The sequence below is a fragment of the Octopus sinensis genome, linkage group LG1, assembly GCF_006345805.1.
Source record: "Octopus sinensis linkage group LG1, ASM634580v1, whole genome shotgun sequence".
Lineage (NCBI taxonomy): Eukaryota > Metazoa > Mollusca > Cephalopoda > Octopoda > Octopodidae > Octopus > Octopus sinensis.
In genome coordinates this window covers 70,900,476-70,921,414 of record NC_042997.1, presented here as the reverse complement: position 1 = coordinate 70,921,414, position 20,939 = coordinate 70,900,476, and the positions used below count along the sequence as shown (strand labels likewise).

Sequence of the window (20,939 nt, the reverse complement as noted above, 5' to 3'; positions counted from 1 at the left end):
TCGTAAAATTTCCCTTTATATATAAGCCTATTTGTAATTGTGTATGTAATTAGAGTATGCTACGAAAGAGTATGGGATGTCGCTGTGAGGAATTGGACCTACTTATTTCCATGCGATTCTTACGTATATATGTATGAGTGTGTGTATGTAACTGCACGTGGAATGTTGGCAATTTTTCCCTCCTTCTTCCTTTTCTTTTGGACTTTCTTGTGGCTCCTATTTTCGAAGAAGAGCTTTGCTCGAAACGTAAAACAACCACTCTTTCTGTCCTTCTCTGAGCATCTTATTAATACTTTGCATGTACCACGTGCTTGCGTTGTTGTTGTTTTTTCTTGTCTTTTCTCTCCGTTTTCTTTTTAAATGAATTATATATATCGATGTGAGTGTCTGTATACGTGTCTGAGTATGTACGTATGTGTGTGTGTGTTGGTTTTATATATACTTTAATTGTTGTAATCTTGGAAAACGACTTCAATAATTCAAAAGCTTACATTGAGCCTACTTTTTTTTTACTTTTAAGCCTGATGTTTATTTTATTCAACTCTTTGTCGAACCACTAGGCAAAGTTACACATACGCCGACATCGACACCGACACTCACAGTTGTACACAAAACACATGTGTACATATGCATGTGTATTTACATGTGTGCATATGCATGCGTGTGTGTGTGTGCGCGCATGTGAATATCTGATATATGGTTGATTAATTTGTGAAGTTAAGAATTACCTTTGCGTATGGGTATATAAATGGATGCGTGTATACATACACACACATTTACACAGATAGTTTTTGGCTTCACGACTCAATCTATCGTCTATCGCAAATGGTAATTATTTCCTATATCATCATGAAATAGTTTAGGATGCCTCCCTAAAGTTTTGCACTTTATAATAGAATGGAATGTTGAATTGAATCAAATATGCTAGTGATGAACAAGGGAGGCATAACCGACCATTGTTTGGCCTTTGGCACAACTGAACGTCGTATTCATCCGATAGAACATCATTTTGGAATAGTGCGCATCGAGTTACGAGGAATTTTTTTAAAATAGTTTGTATTTTTATTTTGAATTTTGTTGCTAAGCAGTTGTTGCCTGTGCTTCGCTCAGTTCAGCCCTGTTTCGAATGTCAATCTAAGGCTTTGATTTTCTTACTCGAGAGGGATTTGGCGTATTTAAAGAAATCAAATAAACGCGGTTAGATCACTGAGAAGTTCTGATAGACTGTAGTACAGATATTTTGGCTTCTTCATTTCTCTCTTTCTCTTTCCTTTTCTCCATTTCTCTCTCACTCTCTCACTTCTACTTACCAATTTTGCCTCGACGTTTAGGCCATCAACTTAATTTTAGATAATGTATGCTGTACGTTTTCATTTAATAACCTCTCTCTTATTCTGTTACAATCTCTTCTAGTAGTTTAGCCATTTAGTCTACTTCTATGCTCACTTCGATGGAAGTGTTTTAATCATAATGATGGAATGAGCTGGTCATTCACTATATTCTTCTATATTTATTTTCTTGTTTTGCATTTTCGGTTGCAAATGTAGTTAGTTTCGTTTTCTAGATTTTATTTATTTAATTACTAAAATACGTATTTTGTCACTTGATGCACGAGGATTCTTTATCACAATTTTTCAAATATTTCCTTACAATGTAAACCCTATCTTAATGTGCTTGCACATATATACTTAAATATTCGTATTTCTGTTTTTTACAGGTAAGGATATATTTTGAAATTCTTGAACATGGAAGGATTATTTGAAACTGTCATATAACTATTGTCTAATATATATTTGTTTATTGCGGCAAATAGTAATGGTCATAGAACCCGCAGAGCACTAAAGATGAAGAGCATTACGCCTTATCGTCATTCTTCGAGTATAAGTTTACAGGTGCACTCAGCCAGTGACAGAAAAATATCGATGGCTATCCAAACTCCAGAAGATACCGTCACACTCCATAATAAGCTAAACCTGATTTATCAATTTGCAGATAAAAACAATATGAAATTCAATGCATTCAAGTTCTTCATCACGCAGGGAATACACACAAATCACATTATTTCACATCCGATAACACAATGATTCAGAGCGCCAATTAACTACAGGACTTATGGTGCATATTTCATCTGCCGAATCACCAAAATTACCTCTAAATTCAGACATCTCATACGATAGGTCCTTCGAACATTCGTGACAAGAAAAACGATTGTTTCATACGATGGATCCTTCGAACTTTCGTGACAAGAAAAATGATTGTTATGATAACACTACACAAAAGCTTAGTTCTGAGAAGATCAGTTTACTGCTCACAGCTTTGGTCTTCAAACATATTTGGTCCTGTAGGAGAAATTTAAGGATTATAAAGAACTATCACCTGTTAACTAACTTTGATTAAAAGCTTTAATTACTGCGACCGTCTGAAAGCTCTACGTATCTACTCTCTTGAACATCAAAGAGAGAGATATACTAACATTTATGTGTGAACATTCCAGGAGGGGCATGTTCCAAACTTCGACATCAGAGTGCATTTTAATGCTCCAAGTGGTTGATACCGCTTGCCTCGAAATTATGAGCAAAACACTCTATTGTATCCGTCTAATATTTAGAGGTTCTACGTTGTCCAACTGCTACAAATTTAATTATAGTCGAACTTCCAGTTATAAAGGGACAGCAGGAGTGAAAGAAAATAAATGAGGATGTTTAATAGCAGTTATCTTTTGAATAATCTTTGATAACCTACAATATATATATATAGTACAAAGCAAGATTCAAGTAGGGAGCGTTTTACTTCTAAACTAAGAATATAACCCTTTTATCTATTATGCAAGAGAGATATATAGTTAGAATCAAATTCATCACTACGTAAATATCCAGTAATAAGATATTTTATGATCAGAGGTGAAACCGCTAGAAACATAATAATGGACGTTAATATAAAAATCTGTTTCATCTCTAGCGATAATTTTAATCGCTCGAAAATTTAGAACGCATTATTTCTTGTCGATTTACATGTACCCACACAGGTTTAAAGTATATTACAAATTTGAAAAATAATGCCAACGAAAAATAATGGAATAAAAACCAAAATCAGGAAACTAAAATTAGACACTGGATGTCTAAAGGTAAGAAGTTATAAATTAGCCGATGACTAAAGAAAATGTCAGAGATGTACATGTTAGGAAAGTAATGTCATAGGAAACATACTATAATATTTCTAATTGTTCAATCACTCGCAAAAATAATGTCTGGCATTGTGCTTATGTAACAAACAAATATTTGTGATGCTTCAATAAAGTGATTATCAGTAGAGCAGGAGACAAAAATGTCATGCTGCAATAGTTACGGCCCTTTACTTTCTAGGTTAGAATCCCGCAAATACCAAATTTCAATTTCAACCTCTTCGTTCGTAAACAGTAGGACTATTAACGCTAGCGGTTAAGTACCAGCAAAGTACATTTCCTGAAAGAAAAAAATCCATTAAATATCTGGCTTTGTGCATATGTAAGGAATCACAATAAATGATTTCAACGTCGATGTATCCGTTTGAATTGAAACACCGTTACCATTTCTCAAAATTTGCATACTTTCCCATAATCATTCCAGGATAATGTAGGAAGTGAACATCCGGAGTAGTTTTTACTCTCGAATAAAAGAAGGAGGATTTAAGAAAAGTGGTTTTAAAAACTGATATTTGTAATAGTGATTCGCACAGAAAGAGTATTAGTGTGAAGCACAGGAACATTTTTCTGTATCTTTCTCGAAATCAACACTTCTCTCTCTCTCCTTTTCTCTCATTCATTCTCTCCGTTACACACAACGCATAGAAACACACTCGCACGCGCATGTACTCACGCATAAACAACCAGGCACTCACTCGATTTTATTCAACTCTTTTAAACGTCAATGTTTAGAAAGTATTTCCTGGAAGACTGTTCTTATTAAAACTAATCATTTAAAAATCTCTTGTTGGAAAGATGGTAGAAAAACAATCATTTTATTTAGTTTTTGGTTCACATTGAACCATTCAATTTAGAAAATATTCGGATTGTTAATGTTTGTTTCATACACACATACTCATATATACATACATACATACATACATACATACATACATACATACATACATACATACATAAATATTCTTTTATTCTTTTATATGTTTCAGGCCTAAGGTTGTGGCTATGCTGGGGCAAATCTATGCATATCTATCTATCTATCTATCTATCTATCTATCTATCTATCTATCTATCTATCTATCTATCTATCTATCTATCTATCTATCTCTCTCTCTCTCTCTCTCTCTATATATATATATAATATATATATATATATTATATATATATATATATATACATTATGTATGTATGTATGTGTGTGTGTGAATGTATGTATGACTTAGGCTTTATAAATCGGATTGATAATATTTATAATGTTTTACACCTTCCAACCTCTTCGTCCGGACACCCAGTAACTCCACTATAAACTCAACCATAGCTCCATCAGCCATGCCTGTAACTGCCACAAAAGGTTCATACTCTTTCACCTTGACACGCACCTCGCGCCACCCCCGGTTTTTTCACTTTCCTCCTACATACACAACACTAACTATGCCCGCTATCTCTTCCTATCTTCTTTATGTCTGACTCCTTTTCCCTCATTTTTCGCATGGACAACTCTATATAAACCATCATCCCTTAGACCACATTAACCTTGATACCAGCATCACTCTCCTTCGCCTAAAGGAACTTATCACCCTTACATTCTCCATTTATATTTTCTATAAAATCACTCGCTCCCACTCCTACCAACATTTTTCCTTCGCGAAAACCACCTGCATAAAACGTGTCATCTCCTATTTCCAGTTCCAGCAACTCTGCAGCTTCTGTATCCGCAACCAAGCTCAACAAATGACGATTTTATTCATTCTACGAGTGTATCCATGCAAGCTGCGTTTCTTATGACTCAACCAGCGATCGCGTCATAACTTTCATATCTCGCGTCCGGAATACAACCATGTGACACCTCATTCTTCGCATTCCTTCCTTAAACTCGCCCGCAACCTACGTGCATTTGTCATCCACAGCTGCTCTTTTCACACCCATGCCCCACCCAGATCTGTTCATTACATTCTTTACTGCTGGCACACTTTCACTTGCCTTTCCAAAATCGTCACTTTCATCAAACCCAACCACTATACGTTCCACTTAAGGGACTCATTTCGATGAAAGTCTAAAAACCTCATATATGCACCCCAATGTTTCGGGCGCAACATGATCAGCATTGGATAAACCGGCTGACGACAATCCGACAGTTTTGCACAACACCTCAAAGACATCAGACTTATCAACGAGTTCTCTGTTTCTCGATAATTCGGTAGCGATAACCACTCCACATAACACCTATTGGTCTTGCAAACCAGTATATGATGCACCCTTATCTTTCACCAAACATACACGCTCATCGGACCAAATTTATCACTCCTCCACATACACTTGAACTCCCTCGTATCAACTTTCGATTTCTCTACCTTAACTTTGCTACATCCCTCTTCCTTGCAGTCCCCTGCACTAAATTCAGCCTTCTTCGCCTCACACGCCATCATTGTCTCTCCAGCACTTACTACTACATCTATATACATAAATGTGCAATGGTGTGTGTTTGTTTGTTTGTGTTTGAGGTTACTCTAACTCTCTTCTCCCACAGTGTCAAACCGATTTTAATGATTTTTGGCACATAGGTAGATCACATGCCTTGAAGTGTAAATAAGGCCGGAATTTTTCGAAAACTTGAATTCAATCGGACGTTTGAATGGAAATTACCATAACGATGTTATTTTTCCTGCAGCTTTTGCATTTTTTCACGTGTAATATTTCAACAAAATCTATAGAATTAAAAAAAGACCTTATGGAACTCCGCTCCGTCAACAAAACACCGTCGCATGCTCTGATGCCACACATCTACCCATCCTGCAAACAGCCTGCCGAGCCAGATATAACATCTTAATGTGTAATAGTTGGCACGATACAAGGTCAGAGGCGGGCTTAACTTCAACACGGAAAACACGAGCAATGCTGGGTGCATCAGCTGGTTTTTCACATAAACACATAAATCTTCCTTTAAAAACCTTTCCGTCTTGCATTAATACTTTTCATTTACACACGTATATACACGCATGCATAAATTTCTATTCATCTAACGTCTTGTTTTGCTGACACATGCACACACATATGCACGCACACACATACAACACATACTGACACATACACACATACAACACATACTGACAGGCACAAACTCAAACACTTTGTTCGGGCAGACGCATATAAATCTTCGCACACGCACATAGACCTACACACATGTATTCAATTCACCCACAGCTTTTCTCGTTTTCACATGCACACACCGAGGAACAAGGGCATACACGTGCCCAAACGCACCTAGTTTTTGCATGCACAAGTATATACAATCATTGGTACTCAAATATATGCGCACCCGCTCTCGACTTATAGATACATACCCACACCGTTACAGGGGCACACAAATACACTTACGTACGCATGCATAGTACACTCACGCATAAAAGCACATATACTTCAACACATCAAATTTCCAGTATTGCTTAAAAGCTGTGACTCACATCCCCCCCCTTCCACTTTTCACCTCTGCTTGACCGCTACTGACACTTTAGATTACCGATACCCGCTCATGCGTTTCCTCCCTTGCTGCTTCCTCTACTTACTATACATACTCTATTCAAAAAGTTAAATCTTCCTACCGCCATTTTTATTCCACAAGCGTCAAGTCTGGCTTTGAACTTATTCACTACATTTATTTTTCTCCATGGATTTTACTAGCTTCTTCATTACAGGTGATTGTTCTCCTTAGTGGGTTTTACCATTATCTTGCAAACTCTGGACACTCTACCAAGCTCTTGGGAATTTTAACCATTTCTTTCTTTATATTTTTTTATTTTTCTCAGAATTCCTACATGCTTTTTCTATTTTCAAATCATATTTTAAACCCTTCCTTTTCGTTACAAAACGTTTTCTCTCAATATACATATAAATTTGTTATTCACTTGTACACACATCAATAAAATATAGCTTTACCATCCCATCCGATTAACTAACATTTTCCTTCGCACTCACACCTGCTTTCTTCTCCTTATATGCACGTATTCACGCTACCCATCAAAATATTACATACACACATGCAAATGCACATTCTCACATTCTCATCAGCACACTTCCACTGTAACCAGTACCAGTATATTCCCATATTTGCAAACCTCTATACACAGAGTGCCCCATATTTATACAACTAATACACTCATACGTTGGCATCTACATACCCACCACTTCCTGCTTCTTAACGCACTCCTAGTATAGTATTCCTAGGTGCTTTCTCAATCTTCGCCTAATTTTTCACGATTTCCCTTTCTCACTGTCTCAACAGATCTCTCTGTTGATGATCAACTAAAATCGGAAACCCTAAGACACTTCCTCTTTCCGTAAAAGTGTTAAGCTAATAATTCATTTGTCAGTGTTCTTCCTGTATTGTTCTTTTTGTTGTTCTTTGTATTTATATACTGTGTGTGTGTGTGTGTGTGTGTGTCTGTGTGTGTGTGTGTGTGAGCTCATGCATTCAAATGACCAAATTTCATACAGCAGCATAGTGAAAGAAGATAGGTCTGATCCAAATTTTAGCATTTGGGGCGTGTTTAACATTTATCTGCTTTTTATTTGCTTCTACCGAATGAAGCCTGGGGATGAAGATCAGCTTTAAACACGTAGTGAATTACAATAAAAAATGATATGAAAATATTGCATAGAGAAAGAAGTATATAAGTCTTTTGGGTTTAAAAGCACAAAAGTCTATATATTCGGCACTAGGGGAACACTAGATACCTCGGCTAGTAATAGTCAATGGATAATAACATTTACTTAGCAAATGAATTTTAATTGCACAGTCAGAATAGTGACATGTAAGTAGTGTAGCGCACGAGCGTTTCTGTGTTTTTGTTTGTGTGTGTGTGTGTGTAGGTGTGTGTGCATGTGTGTGTATGTGCATGTGTGTGTGTGATTGTGTGTGTGTGCGGTGATTGTGTGTGTGTGCGGTGTATGTGTGTGTGTGTGTGTGTGTGTGTGTGTACTATATCTCCGTCATTCTGAGAGGAGCATAGACTTGCACGATCAACCGAATTACTTGATTCTGAATTAACGTGTAACTGACCATTCGTCAGAATTGTAACCTTAATCCTCAGGCAGAAGAGAAGTGACATTATGTGTACTGCAGATACAATCCCCCTCTACCACCATTTCCACATACACACTCACAAACACACATATATGTACACATGTATATATTAGCCTGAGTACTAATTTTCAAACAGAACATACGGTTTTGTTTCAAATGGTGCCTTAGTCAAAAGTAAATATAAAGACATGCACACACAAACACACACTCACATACATATACACATAAACGCTCCATACTCACACATATATAGGATGGAATTCTGACAATTTCTGCTTAACCTCTCTCAAAAGGCACTGAGTTTGATTTCACGACTAAGTGCAACCAACAAAAATAGTAAAAACAACATATGTCTGATATTAACAAGTTGAATTATATTGCGATGCCCAAAAGTTTAAAGGCTTATACAACAATATTGTTCTTTTCCAGGAGGTACGCAATTCGTCAGTGTGCTCGATGCAACACGGGTATTTCTGCACAAGAACTTGTCATGAGGGTGCGAGACCTAGTGTACCATCTAGGCTGTTTTGTGTGTGAAGGCTGTAACAGGCCATTGACCAAGGGGGACCATTTCGGCATGAAAGGCGATCTGGTTTACTGTCGGACAGATTATGAACTCTTATTTCAGGAAGGATGCAGGGAATATGTACCATTGAGGGAGCAGAGAACAGATGAATCAGGAGGCCATAACGAAAGTTTATGTGATGTCAGACCTCTGGTAGCTGGACTTGAAAGGGGCCATGTCCCATCTAACTATACTGGAGTGGTTCTGCCAATACAGCCAAAAGGTAGATCACGTAAAAGAAAAACAGGATGCTTAAATGCGACGCTAAATTGCCAGGCTGGTGAGTAAATGACTTCATTATTATAATCTCTTTCTTTCTTTCTTTCTTTCTTTCTTTCTTACTTACTTTCTTTCTTTCTTTCTATCTTTCTCTCTCTCTCCCCTCCCATATACTTGTGTATCGATATATGTATGAATGTGTGTCTGTGCGTGAATATATATATATATATATAAAATACAAAGACATTGGAGAGCGCATATACAGAATAATTAAAATATTTATTATAATAATAGTCAATTCATGTTGCCTACGCGCATTTCGGTTTATTCCTTAAGTCCATATTTAGGCAAATAAATTGCATTATGAATTTGAAAAAGAAAAACAATTCATCAGTCAATTTTTTTCCCTAATGAAGGTTTTTACTTTCTCAAAATCATAACGCAATTTAATTGCATAAATATAGATTTAAGTAATAAACCGAAATTTGCGCAGGCAGCATGAATTGACTATTATTATAATGAATATATTGATTATTATAAGTACACATTCTCCCTTTTCCTTACTCTGTAAAACATTTTCTCCTATATCGAAAAGGTGGAAATTTCTATAGCGACAACTAGAATTTCAAAAGTGTGAAGTACTAAAATCGGAGAAGAACCAACGAAAAGCATGTGGAATTTCCAGTATCCTTAATTGATATAGAGCTAAACCGGTGTACGCTTGGACAAGTATCCCTAAGAAGGGACGACTCCTTCCACACTCATATATATATATATATATATATAATCTCGATAAATAATTCCCGAAAAATTAATTTGCTAAAGATATTATTAATTTTGTTATTATCTGGTATGACTATTTAAAAAAAATGATAATAACAGAATCAATAAAACAGGGGATTTCATGCCCAAGAAAAAGCATTAAATAGCTGAAGGAATAAAATTAATCAAAGGAATACTAAGTCTGCCTACCTGCTGGAAATAACAGTCAAAACTCTTATTTAAATCACCAGAAATACACTACGGAAATCAACCGAAAGCAGATCAGGTTAATAAAATCTCCTAACGTACATTGACGTATTAGGACTCGTGTGGATCAGTTTCTGCACTCGCAAAAAATCACCTTAGCTTTTTCAGCACGCGTTACCATGATAGAAAACCCTAACATATCGAATTGAAATCTGCGCCGCAACCTTATCTATCTATCTATCTATCTATCTATCTATCTATCTATCTATCTATCTATCTATCTATCTATCTATCTCTATCTATCTATCTATCTATCTATACATACATACATATATATATATAATATATATATATATATATATATATATATATATATATATATATATTATATATATAATATATATATATATATATAATCATGTTTTAGTGAAAGTTTTCGTGAGACTGGTTAATAATGTGCACAGTGCGAGTATACGTCCAGTTGTTTCTCTTAAGGGTAATAATAGTAATGCTTTCACATTTTGCACAAGGCCATGCACGTTCGTAGGAGTGGATTAGTTGATAACATCGACCCCAGTACTTGACTGGTTCTCATTTTATCGAAACGCAAGTCGATATCGGCCGAATTTGAGCTCAGGACGTGAAGACGTACGAAATACCGCTATACATTTCGTCCTGCGTGTCTACAAGCTCATGGTTTTAATAATAATAATAATAATAATAATAATAATAATAATAATAATAATGATAATAATAATAATAATAATAATAATAAGGAAGGCGGCTGGACGTGACAGAGGATGGACGTATTTTTACGATGCTCTGAACTGGCAACAGCGAACCCAGCAGGTCAACTGTAGAAAACTGGAAGATCTACTGTTTTCTGTAAGTAATTTGAATTACCCTCAAAATAAGTAAAAAAAAAAACTTACATATCTACAGCTCATACAAACGTACACCTAACAAGAAAAATTAGAAACATACATATCTCCAATTCTGTGTGAACATTTACATTTAGTCGTCTCTCATGACTATAAGAATGTGTAAAATTGCCTTTTAAATTACCTTTTATTGTAACAACACAATTAAATGCACGATAAAAAGTTATGGAATTAAGCACCTACTACTACATACATACAACTGAATTCAGAAATTTAAAAATATATACATAACATTGAACTCAGAAAGTTATTTAAAAAAAAGAAAAAAAAAATCTTCGACGAAAACATCAGATAATATGTGTGATTGAATATACATATATATACATATACATATGCATGTGGTGAAGAAGAAAAGAGAACGAAAAAAAAAATAATAAATAAATAAACGTAAACAGGTTTGACCTTTTACTGACCATTAACGTCCTTTGTCTCCACCATCTACCGTGGCTATTTATAGACCCAAAGAACATGAATTCTTTAACCACCCATTCTCCAACACAATGGAGTGTTGATGGTGGCTGTGGCTACACATTGAAGATGATGATGGTGATGGTGATGTTGCTGATGATGGTGATGGTGGTGAAGATGATAGTAATAACAATAATAACTGACAGATCCCGTCTTTTTCCCTTTCTTTTCGTTTCCTTCTCCGTATTTTATTCTCATTATTTCGAACTAATACAGACACAGTAAGCCTTGAAGAAAGGAAGAGGAGGAAAGAAAAAAAAAAATGTCCGGAGATAAAACTATCAACAAAAAAAATACAGACGAATATAGATCTGCTAGTCTTAAGAAGCGGCGCTATGAGCAATGCTTACATGTAGTGAACCCTAAACTGACAGATCCATCTCCTAATATAAGAATGGATGCTCGTCATGCTTCAAGGTCAACAAATCAAACAATAAACCGCATTGGTCATTGCGCGGATTACAAAAGACCACGTACCCGAAAATTAAACCAAATCCTGATTGAAAAATCAGTTACTGGATCAAATCTTCCCAACACACAGGAGCTGGACGAACCCCACAACCGGAATATTCCAACAGATGGCCATCGATGCTCATCACACAAAATAATCAAAAGAAAACGAAGGAAAAATGGTCTAGGGAAGATAATAAAGAAGTTCTTGAGGCCTTCTACCATGTCATATATTTCCCCACAGATAGTCTAGCACTGTACAAGCATACTTAAACTGGAGACAGAAACACCCTGAAGTAAGACCCTACATAGACAGTAACAAGCTTGCCAATGTTAGAAGAAACATTATAAAAAGAAATTACTGACTGAAGTAGAGATTGATCAGGTTAGACAAGCAATATCGGATAAAATGAACGAAGCTGCAGCTAGAGAAGATAATACAGAGGAAATGATTATAGACCAGCCCAGGGCGGATAAAAACGAAAGAGGATTGAAAGAGTTAGTATAAGTGATAGGCAAAGTGAAATACGCCCTGAACCAATCATAAACACTAAGACAGATGAGCATCAAATAGATAAAGAAAGTCACACAAATATTGACCCAACAGAACTACATGAGCTAAAAATCAACATGATTGAATGGCTGAAAATTAAAGAAACCAGCATGGATGAGCGTGATACACTTCCTAAAATCCGCAACTCTAACCAAAACATGAAAATAATTGGTAAATCCGGCTTGCACTTAAGGATATAATTTCAGTTAATGATGTTGATATCACAAACCTCAACCACCTATACTATGCATCCGCGAAAATCTCAACGATCCTATGTGGTGTAAAGATTAGAAAACGGCACAACAGTCCCACAAAAAGCCTTCTTGGCAAGAGCGTCTGCAACAACAAATTAAAGTATTTAGATCTGACATTGAATATTTGAAAAACCTTAAGGCTCACAAGACTACCAAACCTACAAAAACCCAAAAATTACTGAAAAAATACAATATGAAAACTATACTTGATATTGATGCCACCATAGAAACCATCAAACAAAAGGTATCTGCCAAAGCTGCCCGCATAGCGAGGTATGAAAAGCGTGTTAGATTTTTCAAGGACAACAACATGTTCAAAAATAACACCACCAAGAATTTTTACAGGAAGATAGGAAAAACAGCGTTTACTGCAGGGTCTGTACCATCAAAAGAAGAAGTGCAGAGATTTTGGAATAAAATCTGGGCAGAAGAAAAAACACACAACGAAAAGGCCCCCTGGATTGACAGAATATCTACAGAACTGGACCCCTTAGAAGAGCAAAAGTGGGAGGGTGTCAAGGTAGAAGATATAAGATCTGCTCTCAGGAGGTCAAGCAAATGGAAGTCTCCAAGAAAGGATAAAATTCCTAACTTCTGGCTGAATGCCTTCCCAGAGAGCCATGAACTGCTAACAGAACTGTACAATGATGTTTTGCAACACCCTAGTAGGATGCCTCCTTGGCTAGTTAATGGGTTAACATTCCTGCTTCCAAAAAGTGAAGAAACAAATGAACCAAAAAACTATAGACCCATAACCTGCTTAACAACTATGTACAAAACACTAACATCTGTCCTGACGGAATATACCTATAGTTTTTTTAACAGACAGCAGCATATTCCCTAATGAACAGAAAGGATGTAAACGTGGATCCTACGGCTGTAAAGACCAACTACTCATCAATAAGATGATCTTAGAAGATTGTCACAAACGACACAAAAACTTATCAATAGCCTGGATAGACTATAAAAAGGCTTTTGATAGCCTACCACATAGCTGGATTAGGAAATGCCTTGAAATGTATAAGATAGCACCAACTCTGCGAAACTTCTTGACTGTAAGTATGAGATCATGGAGAACCACACTAACTCTGAACAGTGACAGTGAATCCCTAAATGCTGGTGATGTAAAAATTTCGTGTGGCATTTTCCAGGGTGACTCACTGTCACCACTCCTCTTTTGTTTATCCTTAATACCTCTCTCAAAGCTGCTCAATGACGCGCAGTACGGGTATAAAATGTTTGATAAAAATATAAATCATCTCGTTTACATGGATGATTTAAAGCTTTTTGCAAAAAATGATCAACAACTCAAGGGCTTACTAGCGATAGTCAAACAATTCAGTGACGACATCAGAATGCAATTCGGCCTCGATAAATGTGCAAAGGCTACCTTTATCAAAGGAAAAATGACAGAAACATCTAACGTTAACCTTGACCAACAGAATGTCATAAAAGAACTAGACCCAGCGGAGAGCTACAAGTACCTAGGGGTAATTGAAGGGAACGGAATAAGGCATTCAGAGATGAAGGAAAGGATCAGGAGAGAATGCTATCGAAGAGTGAGAGCAATACTCAAGACAGAGCTGAATGCAAGAAACAGGATCGAAGCAATCAATGCATTAGCTATACCAGTCGTGACTTACAGTTTCAATATTGTTAACTGGTCAATTACTGAAATATGTCAGCTCGACAGAAAAATAAGGAAACTGTTGACAATGCATAGAATGCACCACCCTAAGGCAGATACAGAACGACTCTATCTGCCAAGAAAAGAGGGAGGCCGTGGTCTTTTGCAACTGGCAATAACAATGAAGATTGCTACAATTGGCCTAGACACCTACCTGAAAAACTCTGAGGACTGGATGTTAAAACTTGTCTCAAAACATGAAAACAAGAAAGCATCATACTCAGTCACAAAACAGGCAAAGGAATATCTAAGTGAATTCCGAACAACAACCATTTCGGAATTAGAGATAGACATACAAGAACAAGCACAGAAAAAGCTAGGCGCATGAAAACCCGTGCCAAAACTGCGGCCTTAGATATTCTGAATAATAAATGGCAAGAAAAACCTCTCTATGGCAACTACCCAAAGAGAGCGAATAATGCAGATATCGACAAAGCCCTGACCCATCAATGGCTAATGGCCTCTGGCTTAAAATCTGAAACAGAGGGGTTTTATCATAGCAGCTCAAGATCAATGCCTACCAACAAGAAACTACCAGGCCAACATATTAAAGATCAGAAGCAGTCCAACGTGTCGTGTATGCAAGCAACAAAATGAAACCATTGACCATGTGGTCTCCAAGTGCAGTCTTCTAGCGCCTACAGAGTATCTCAACAGGCACGATAGAGCTGCACAATATATTCACTGGGTAATCTGTAAAAACCTGGATTTGCCCCATGAAAAAAACTGGTGGGAACACAAACCACCCCCAGTGCTTGAAAATGACCACATCTCACTCCTCTGGAACTTCACCATTCAAACTGACAGGAAGATAGATGCAAATAGGCCAGACATCATATTGAAAGACTTCAAACAAAGAACATGCCTCCTCATTGATATGACTGTCCCAATCGATATAAACGTATCTGTCAGGACCTACCAAAAACTGAGCAAATATAAAGATCTTGAAATAGAAATCAGCAAAATGTGGAAGGAAGCTGAAGACTAAAACAATACCTGTTGTCATAGGTGCCCTGGGAATGATAGCAAAAGGGGCTGATAGCTACCTAACTCAGATACCAGGAAACCCCAAAATGGCAGAAGTTCAAAAGATAGTGCTCATGGGAACTGCTCATATCCTACGCAAAATACTCTCTATGTAACCTCAAGGTTTAAAACAACCATAATTTTCGGTTTAAAAAAAAAAAAAAAAAAAAAACTTTTTTTTTTTTAGACATTCATTAGTACAACATCCCCACCCCCCAAATATATGGCACACTAGGCATAACAACAACATGAACTTCCAACCCTGTTGTCTCTTGAGGTCTCTGGGTGAGACTTGGAGCCAACTTGTACAAATATAAAGCAAAAGTCAAACATAGAATAATAATAATAATAATAATAATAATATAATAATAATAATAATAATAATGATAATAATAATAATAATAATAATAATAATAATAATAATAATAATAATAATAATAATAACAACAGGGAAACACAATGGCTTCTTCCGAGAAAATACAGAATTTGAAATGAACGCTAAAAATTATTCCCAAATTCTAACATATACCGCGTAATTAGTTATATTCATTGAACATTATGCCAACACTGCTACATAGAAGCAAGCAAAAACTGTTATAAACATGTACCAAACAAGGTTCAGGACAACGATCAGACTACAATGATTTCAGATATGCCGGTTCAAACCGACAAAGAGATCGGAACGAATCATCCGGTCATAATAAGCAAAGGTTAGGGAAAAAATACGTGCTAATTGATAAATATTGAACAGGATATTGCTTCCATACCATGTCCCCACTCGCATTCTTCCCCTGCTCCTTCCTTCACTTTCCTACATGCCCTTTCCTTTCTAATACCACCTTTCTGAGGGAACATAACCACACCACTTTCCTCATTAGAGAATACTTCCACTGCACATACATTAGGTTACCCTAATGTATGTGCTCCAATGTCCCGTTTGTAATGTTTTTTTTTTATATCTGGCATACCAACAGCCGACTCACTGAGAAGTTCACACCACAAAGATATTCGACTTAGCAACTAGTCTCCTGTTTGTATGTATTGTGTCTAACGATGGGGTCACCACTGTTGTAACCATTTATTTGCAGCAATTTATATGTAGCTGGAATGAATTATTATTCGTTGAAATTGCCCTCTCTTTTCATCGTTAGAATGTATGACTAGTCGTCTAATAAGGGTACACCAGGCACATGCCTCACAGCCTTATATGCGCGGCATGCTGATATAATATCAAGCTTAACAGCACGTGACCTTGCAGGTGGGACCATGTTAATAATAATAATAATAATAATAATAATAATAATAATAATAATAATAATAATAATAATAAATGCCCTGATGCAGTACCAGGCAGTGGCTCTCATGGCTTCTGATCTTAACTGATTGGAAGTGTTATCATGTACATTGTTTTGTCTTGGTATAAAAGATGGGCTACAGCAAATATTCTGCTCACTACCACAGATTTGCTTGTCAGTTGTTTGACCTTAACCAGTTGAGCATGCCCCTTAGTGGCTGACGATATGTGCATCTCTGATCACGAGCAGAAGTAGTGGGGGAGCATCATAGCCATGTGTTGAGAAGGATTCTTTGGGGTTTGAATAATTCACCTCTGGAAACATAGGTGTTTCGTTCAACGTCCTTAAACAACCCTTATTCAGGGACCTTTTGAGCGGGATGGGTTACTCGATCTGAAGAAAATTCTAACTGGGCTCCACCTGCAAGGTCATGTGCTGTTTATCTTGATATGAGATCACCATGTCGCGCACATATGGTTGTGATGCATGTGCCTGGTGTACCCTTATCAGACGGGTAGTCATGATGGGTATACTGGGCTTCGTATATTTTACCCCAGTGTCACTTTGATGGCATGCTCTGCTCGCTCACTCAATAATAATAATAATAATAATAATAATAATAACAACAACAATAATAACTGCCCTGATGCAGTACCAGGCAGTGGCTCTCATGGCTTCTGATCTTAACTGATTGGAAGTGTTATCATGTACATTGTTTTGTTTTGGTATAAAAGATGGGCTACAGCAAATATTCTGCTCAATACCACAGATTTGCTTGTCAGTTGTTTGACCTTAACCAGTTGAGCATGTCCCTTAGTGGCTGACGATATGTGCATCTCTGATCACGAGCAGAAGTAGTGGGGGAGCATCATAGCCATGTGTTGAGAAGGATTCTTTGGGGTTTGAATAATTCACCTCTGGAAACATAGGTGTTTCGTTCAACGTCCTTAAACAACCCTTATTCAGGGACCTTTTGAGCGGGATGGGTTACTCGATCTGAAGAAAATTCTAACTGGGCTCCACCTGCAAGGTCATGTGCTGTTTATCTTGATATGAGATCACCATGTCGCGCACATATGGTTGTGATGCATGTGCCTGGTGTGCCCTTATCGGACGGGTAGTCATGATGGGTATACTGGGCTTCGTATATTTTACCCCAGTGTCACTTTGATGGCATGCTCTGCTCGCTCACTCAATAATAATAATAATAATAATAATAATAATAATAATAATAATAATAATAATAATAATAATAATAATAATAAGCCTGGATAGACTATGAAAAAGCTTTTGATAGCCTACCACATAACTGGATTAAGAAATGCCTGGTAATGTATAAAATTGCACCTACTCTGCGAGACTTTTTGTCTGTAAGTATGAGATCATGGAGAACCACACTAACTTTGAACAGAGACAATGAATCTCTAAATGCTGGTGATGTAAAAATTTCATGTGGCATTTTCCAGGGTGACTCACTATCACCACTCCTCTTTTGTTTAGCCTTGATACCTCTCTCAAAATTGCTCAATGACGCGCAGTACGGATATAAGATGTTTGATAACAATATAAATCATCTCATTTACATGGATGATTTAAAGCTCTTTGCAAAAAACGACCAACAACTCAAGGGCTTACTAGCGAATGTTAACCAAATTCAGTGATGACATCAGAATGCACTCTGGCCTCGATAAATATGCAAAAGCTACCTTTATCAAAGGAAAAATGACAGAAACATCTAACGTTAACCTTGACCAGCAGAATGTCATAAAAGAATTAGACCCAGCGGAGAGCCTACAAGTACCTAGGGGTAATTGAAGGGGACGGAATAAGACATTCAGTGATGAAGGAAAGGATCAGGAGAGAATGTTATCGCAGAGTAAGAGCAATACTCAAGACAAAGCTGAATGCGAGAAAGAAGATCGAAGTGATCAATGCTTTAGCCACACCAGTCGTGACTTACAGTTTCAATATCGTTAACTGGTCAATTACTGAAATATGTAATCTTGACAGAAAAATACGAAAACTGTTGACAATGCATAGAATGCACCACCCTAAGGCTGATATAGAAAACAGGGAGGCCGTGGACTTTTACAACTGGCAATAACAATGAAGGTTGCTACAATTGGCCTAGACACCTATCTGAAAAACTCTGAGGACTGGATGTTAAAACTTGTCTCAAAACATGAAAACAAGAAAGCATCATACTCAGTAACAAAACAGGCATAGGAATATCTAAATGAATTCCGAAAACAACAAATTTCGGAATTAGACATACAAGAAACAAGCACAGAAAAGCTAAACGCATGAAAACCCGTGCTAAAACTGCTGCCTTAGATATTCTGAATGATAAATGGCAAGAAAAACCTCTCTGTGGCAAATACCCAAATAGAACGAATAATGCAGATGTTGACAAAGCCCTGACCCATCAATGGCTAATGGCCTCTGGCTTAAAATCTAAAACAGATCAATGCCTACCAACAAGGAACTACCAGGCCAACATATTAAAGAACGGCAGTAGCCCAACATGTCGTGTATGTCAACAACAAAATGAAACCATTGATCATGTTGTCTCCAAATGCAGTCTTCTAGCGCCTACAGAGTATCTCAACAGGCATGATAGAGCTGCACAATATATTCACTGGATAATCTGCAGAAACCTGGATTTGCTCCATGAAAAAAACTGGTGGGAACACAAACCACCTCCAGTGCTTGAAAATGACCACATCTCACTCCTCTGGAACTTCCCCATTCAAACTGACAGAAAGATAGATGCAAATAGGCCAGACATCATATTGAAAGACTTCAAATAAAGAACATGCCTCCTCATTGATATGACTGTCCCAATCGATACAAACATATCTGTCAAGACCTACCAGAAACTGAGCAAATATAAAGATCTTGAAATAGAAATCAGCAAAATGTGGAAGCTGAAGACTAAAGCAATACCTGTTGTCATAGGTGCCCTGGGAATGATAGCAAAAGGGGCTGATCCCTACCTAACTCAGATACCAGGAAACCCCAAAATGGCAGAAATTCAAAAGATAGTGCTCATGGGAACTGCTCATATCCTACGCAAAATACTTTCTATGTAATCTTAAGTTTTAAAACAAACATAATTTTCGTTGTTTTTTTTTTGTACTTTTTTTAATCATTTGACCTTGATAAATGTACAGAAGCTACTTTTATCAAAGAAAAAATGATAGAAACATCTAACGTTAACCTTGACCAGCAGAATGTCATAAAAGAGTTACAACCAGCGGAGAGCTACAAATACCTAGGGGTAATTGAAGGGGACGGAATCAAACATTCAGTCATGATGGAAAGGATCAGAAGATCGACTTTATCTGCCAGGAAAAGAGGAAGGTTATGGACTATTACAACTGAGGTCCTTTTTGTGACTAAACGGATGACTAAACACACCGGTGCATTTTTACCTACACTGTGTTACGAAGGAAGAAGAAGAAGAAGAAGAAGAAGAAGAAGAAGAAGAAGAAGAAGAAGAAGAAGAAGAAGAAGAAGAAGAAGAAGAAGAAGAAGAAGAAGAAGAAGAAGAAGAAGAAGAAGAAGAAGAAGAAGAAGAAGAAGAAGAAGAAGAAGAGAAGAGAAGAAGAAGAAGAAGAAGAAGAAAAGAAGAAGAAGAAGAAAAGAAGAAGAAGAAGAGAAGAAGAAGAAGAGAAGAAGAAGAGAAGAAGAAGAAGAAGAAGAAGAAGAAAAGAAGAAGAAGAGAAGAAGAAGAAGAAGAAGAAGAAGAAGAAGAAGAAGAAGAAGAAGAAGAAGAAGCTTCTTCCAAATGTACCAAGTGAAAAAGACCTCAGAACTGATCTCTATTCAGTGAGACTGAAGTTTAAAGTAAATTGCAAATTGGGTACATGGTTATTAGCTGAAGGATTTTACAGTTGTATGAAAGCATCACTGCATACTTTGATGAATACCTGCATCGGGACAAGTCCCTACCTGAACAAACATTGTCATATCCCAAGGAGCCTTGGAACGCAAATTGGTATCGAATTTTCAGTCTATAACCTGTTTAACACTGATATGGAAATTTATGACTGCGGAAATGTTAGATGATCATCTAGAAAGTGAAAATTACTTCCAGTAGAATAGAAAGAGTGCAGGAAGCAAATTAGGGCAACTAAAGACCAGTTAGAAGTTGATAACGATTCTGCCTGCTGACAAAAGCCACATAGTTGATGAAATGATAATTAGAATTTGTAGACGATATTGATGGAATTTGATATAGCATCGCTGGAC

General features: G+C 36.8%; 1 protein-coding gene across 14 annotated transcripts in view; it reads left to right on the top strand.

The window, feature by feature from the left end:
- The window catches only part of LOC115213959 (LIM/homeobox protein Lhx9-like), a 274,665-nt gene that overhangs the window by 165,788 nt on the left and 87,938 nt on the right, over positions 1-20,939 (top strand). For all 14 annotated transcript variants that reach the window (XM_036501774.1, XM_036501792.1, XM_036501778.1 and 11 more), the window contains one exon: positions 8,688-9,103. In XM_036501774.1, coding sequence (XP_036357667.1) covers positions 8,688-9,103 — 416 coding nt within the window. The remainder of the gene's footprint in view (positions 1-8,687; positions 9,104-20,939) is intronic.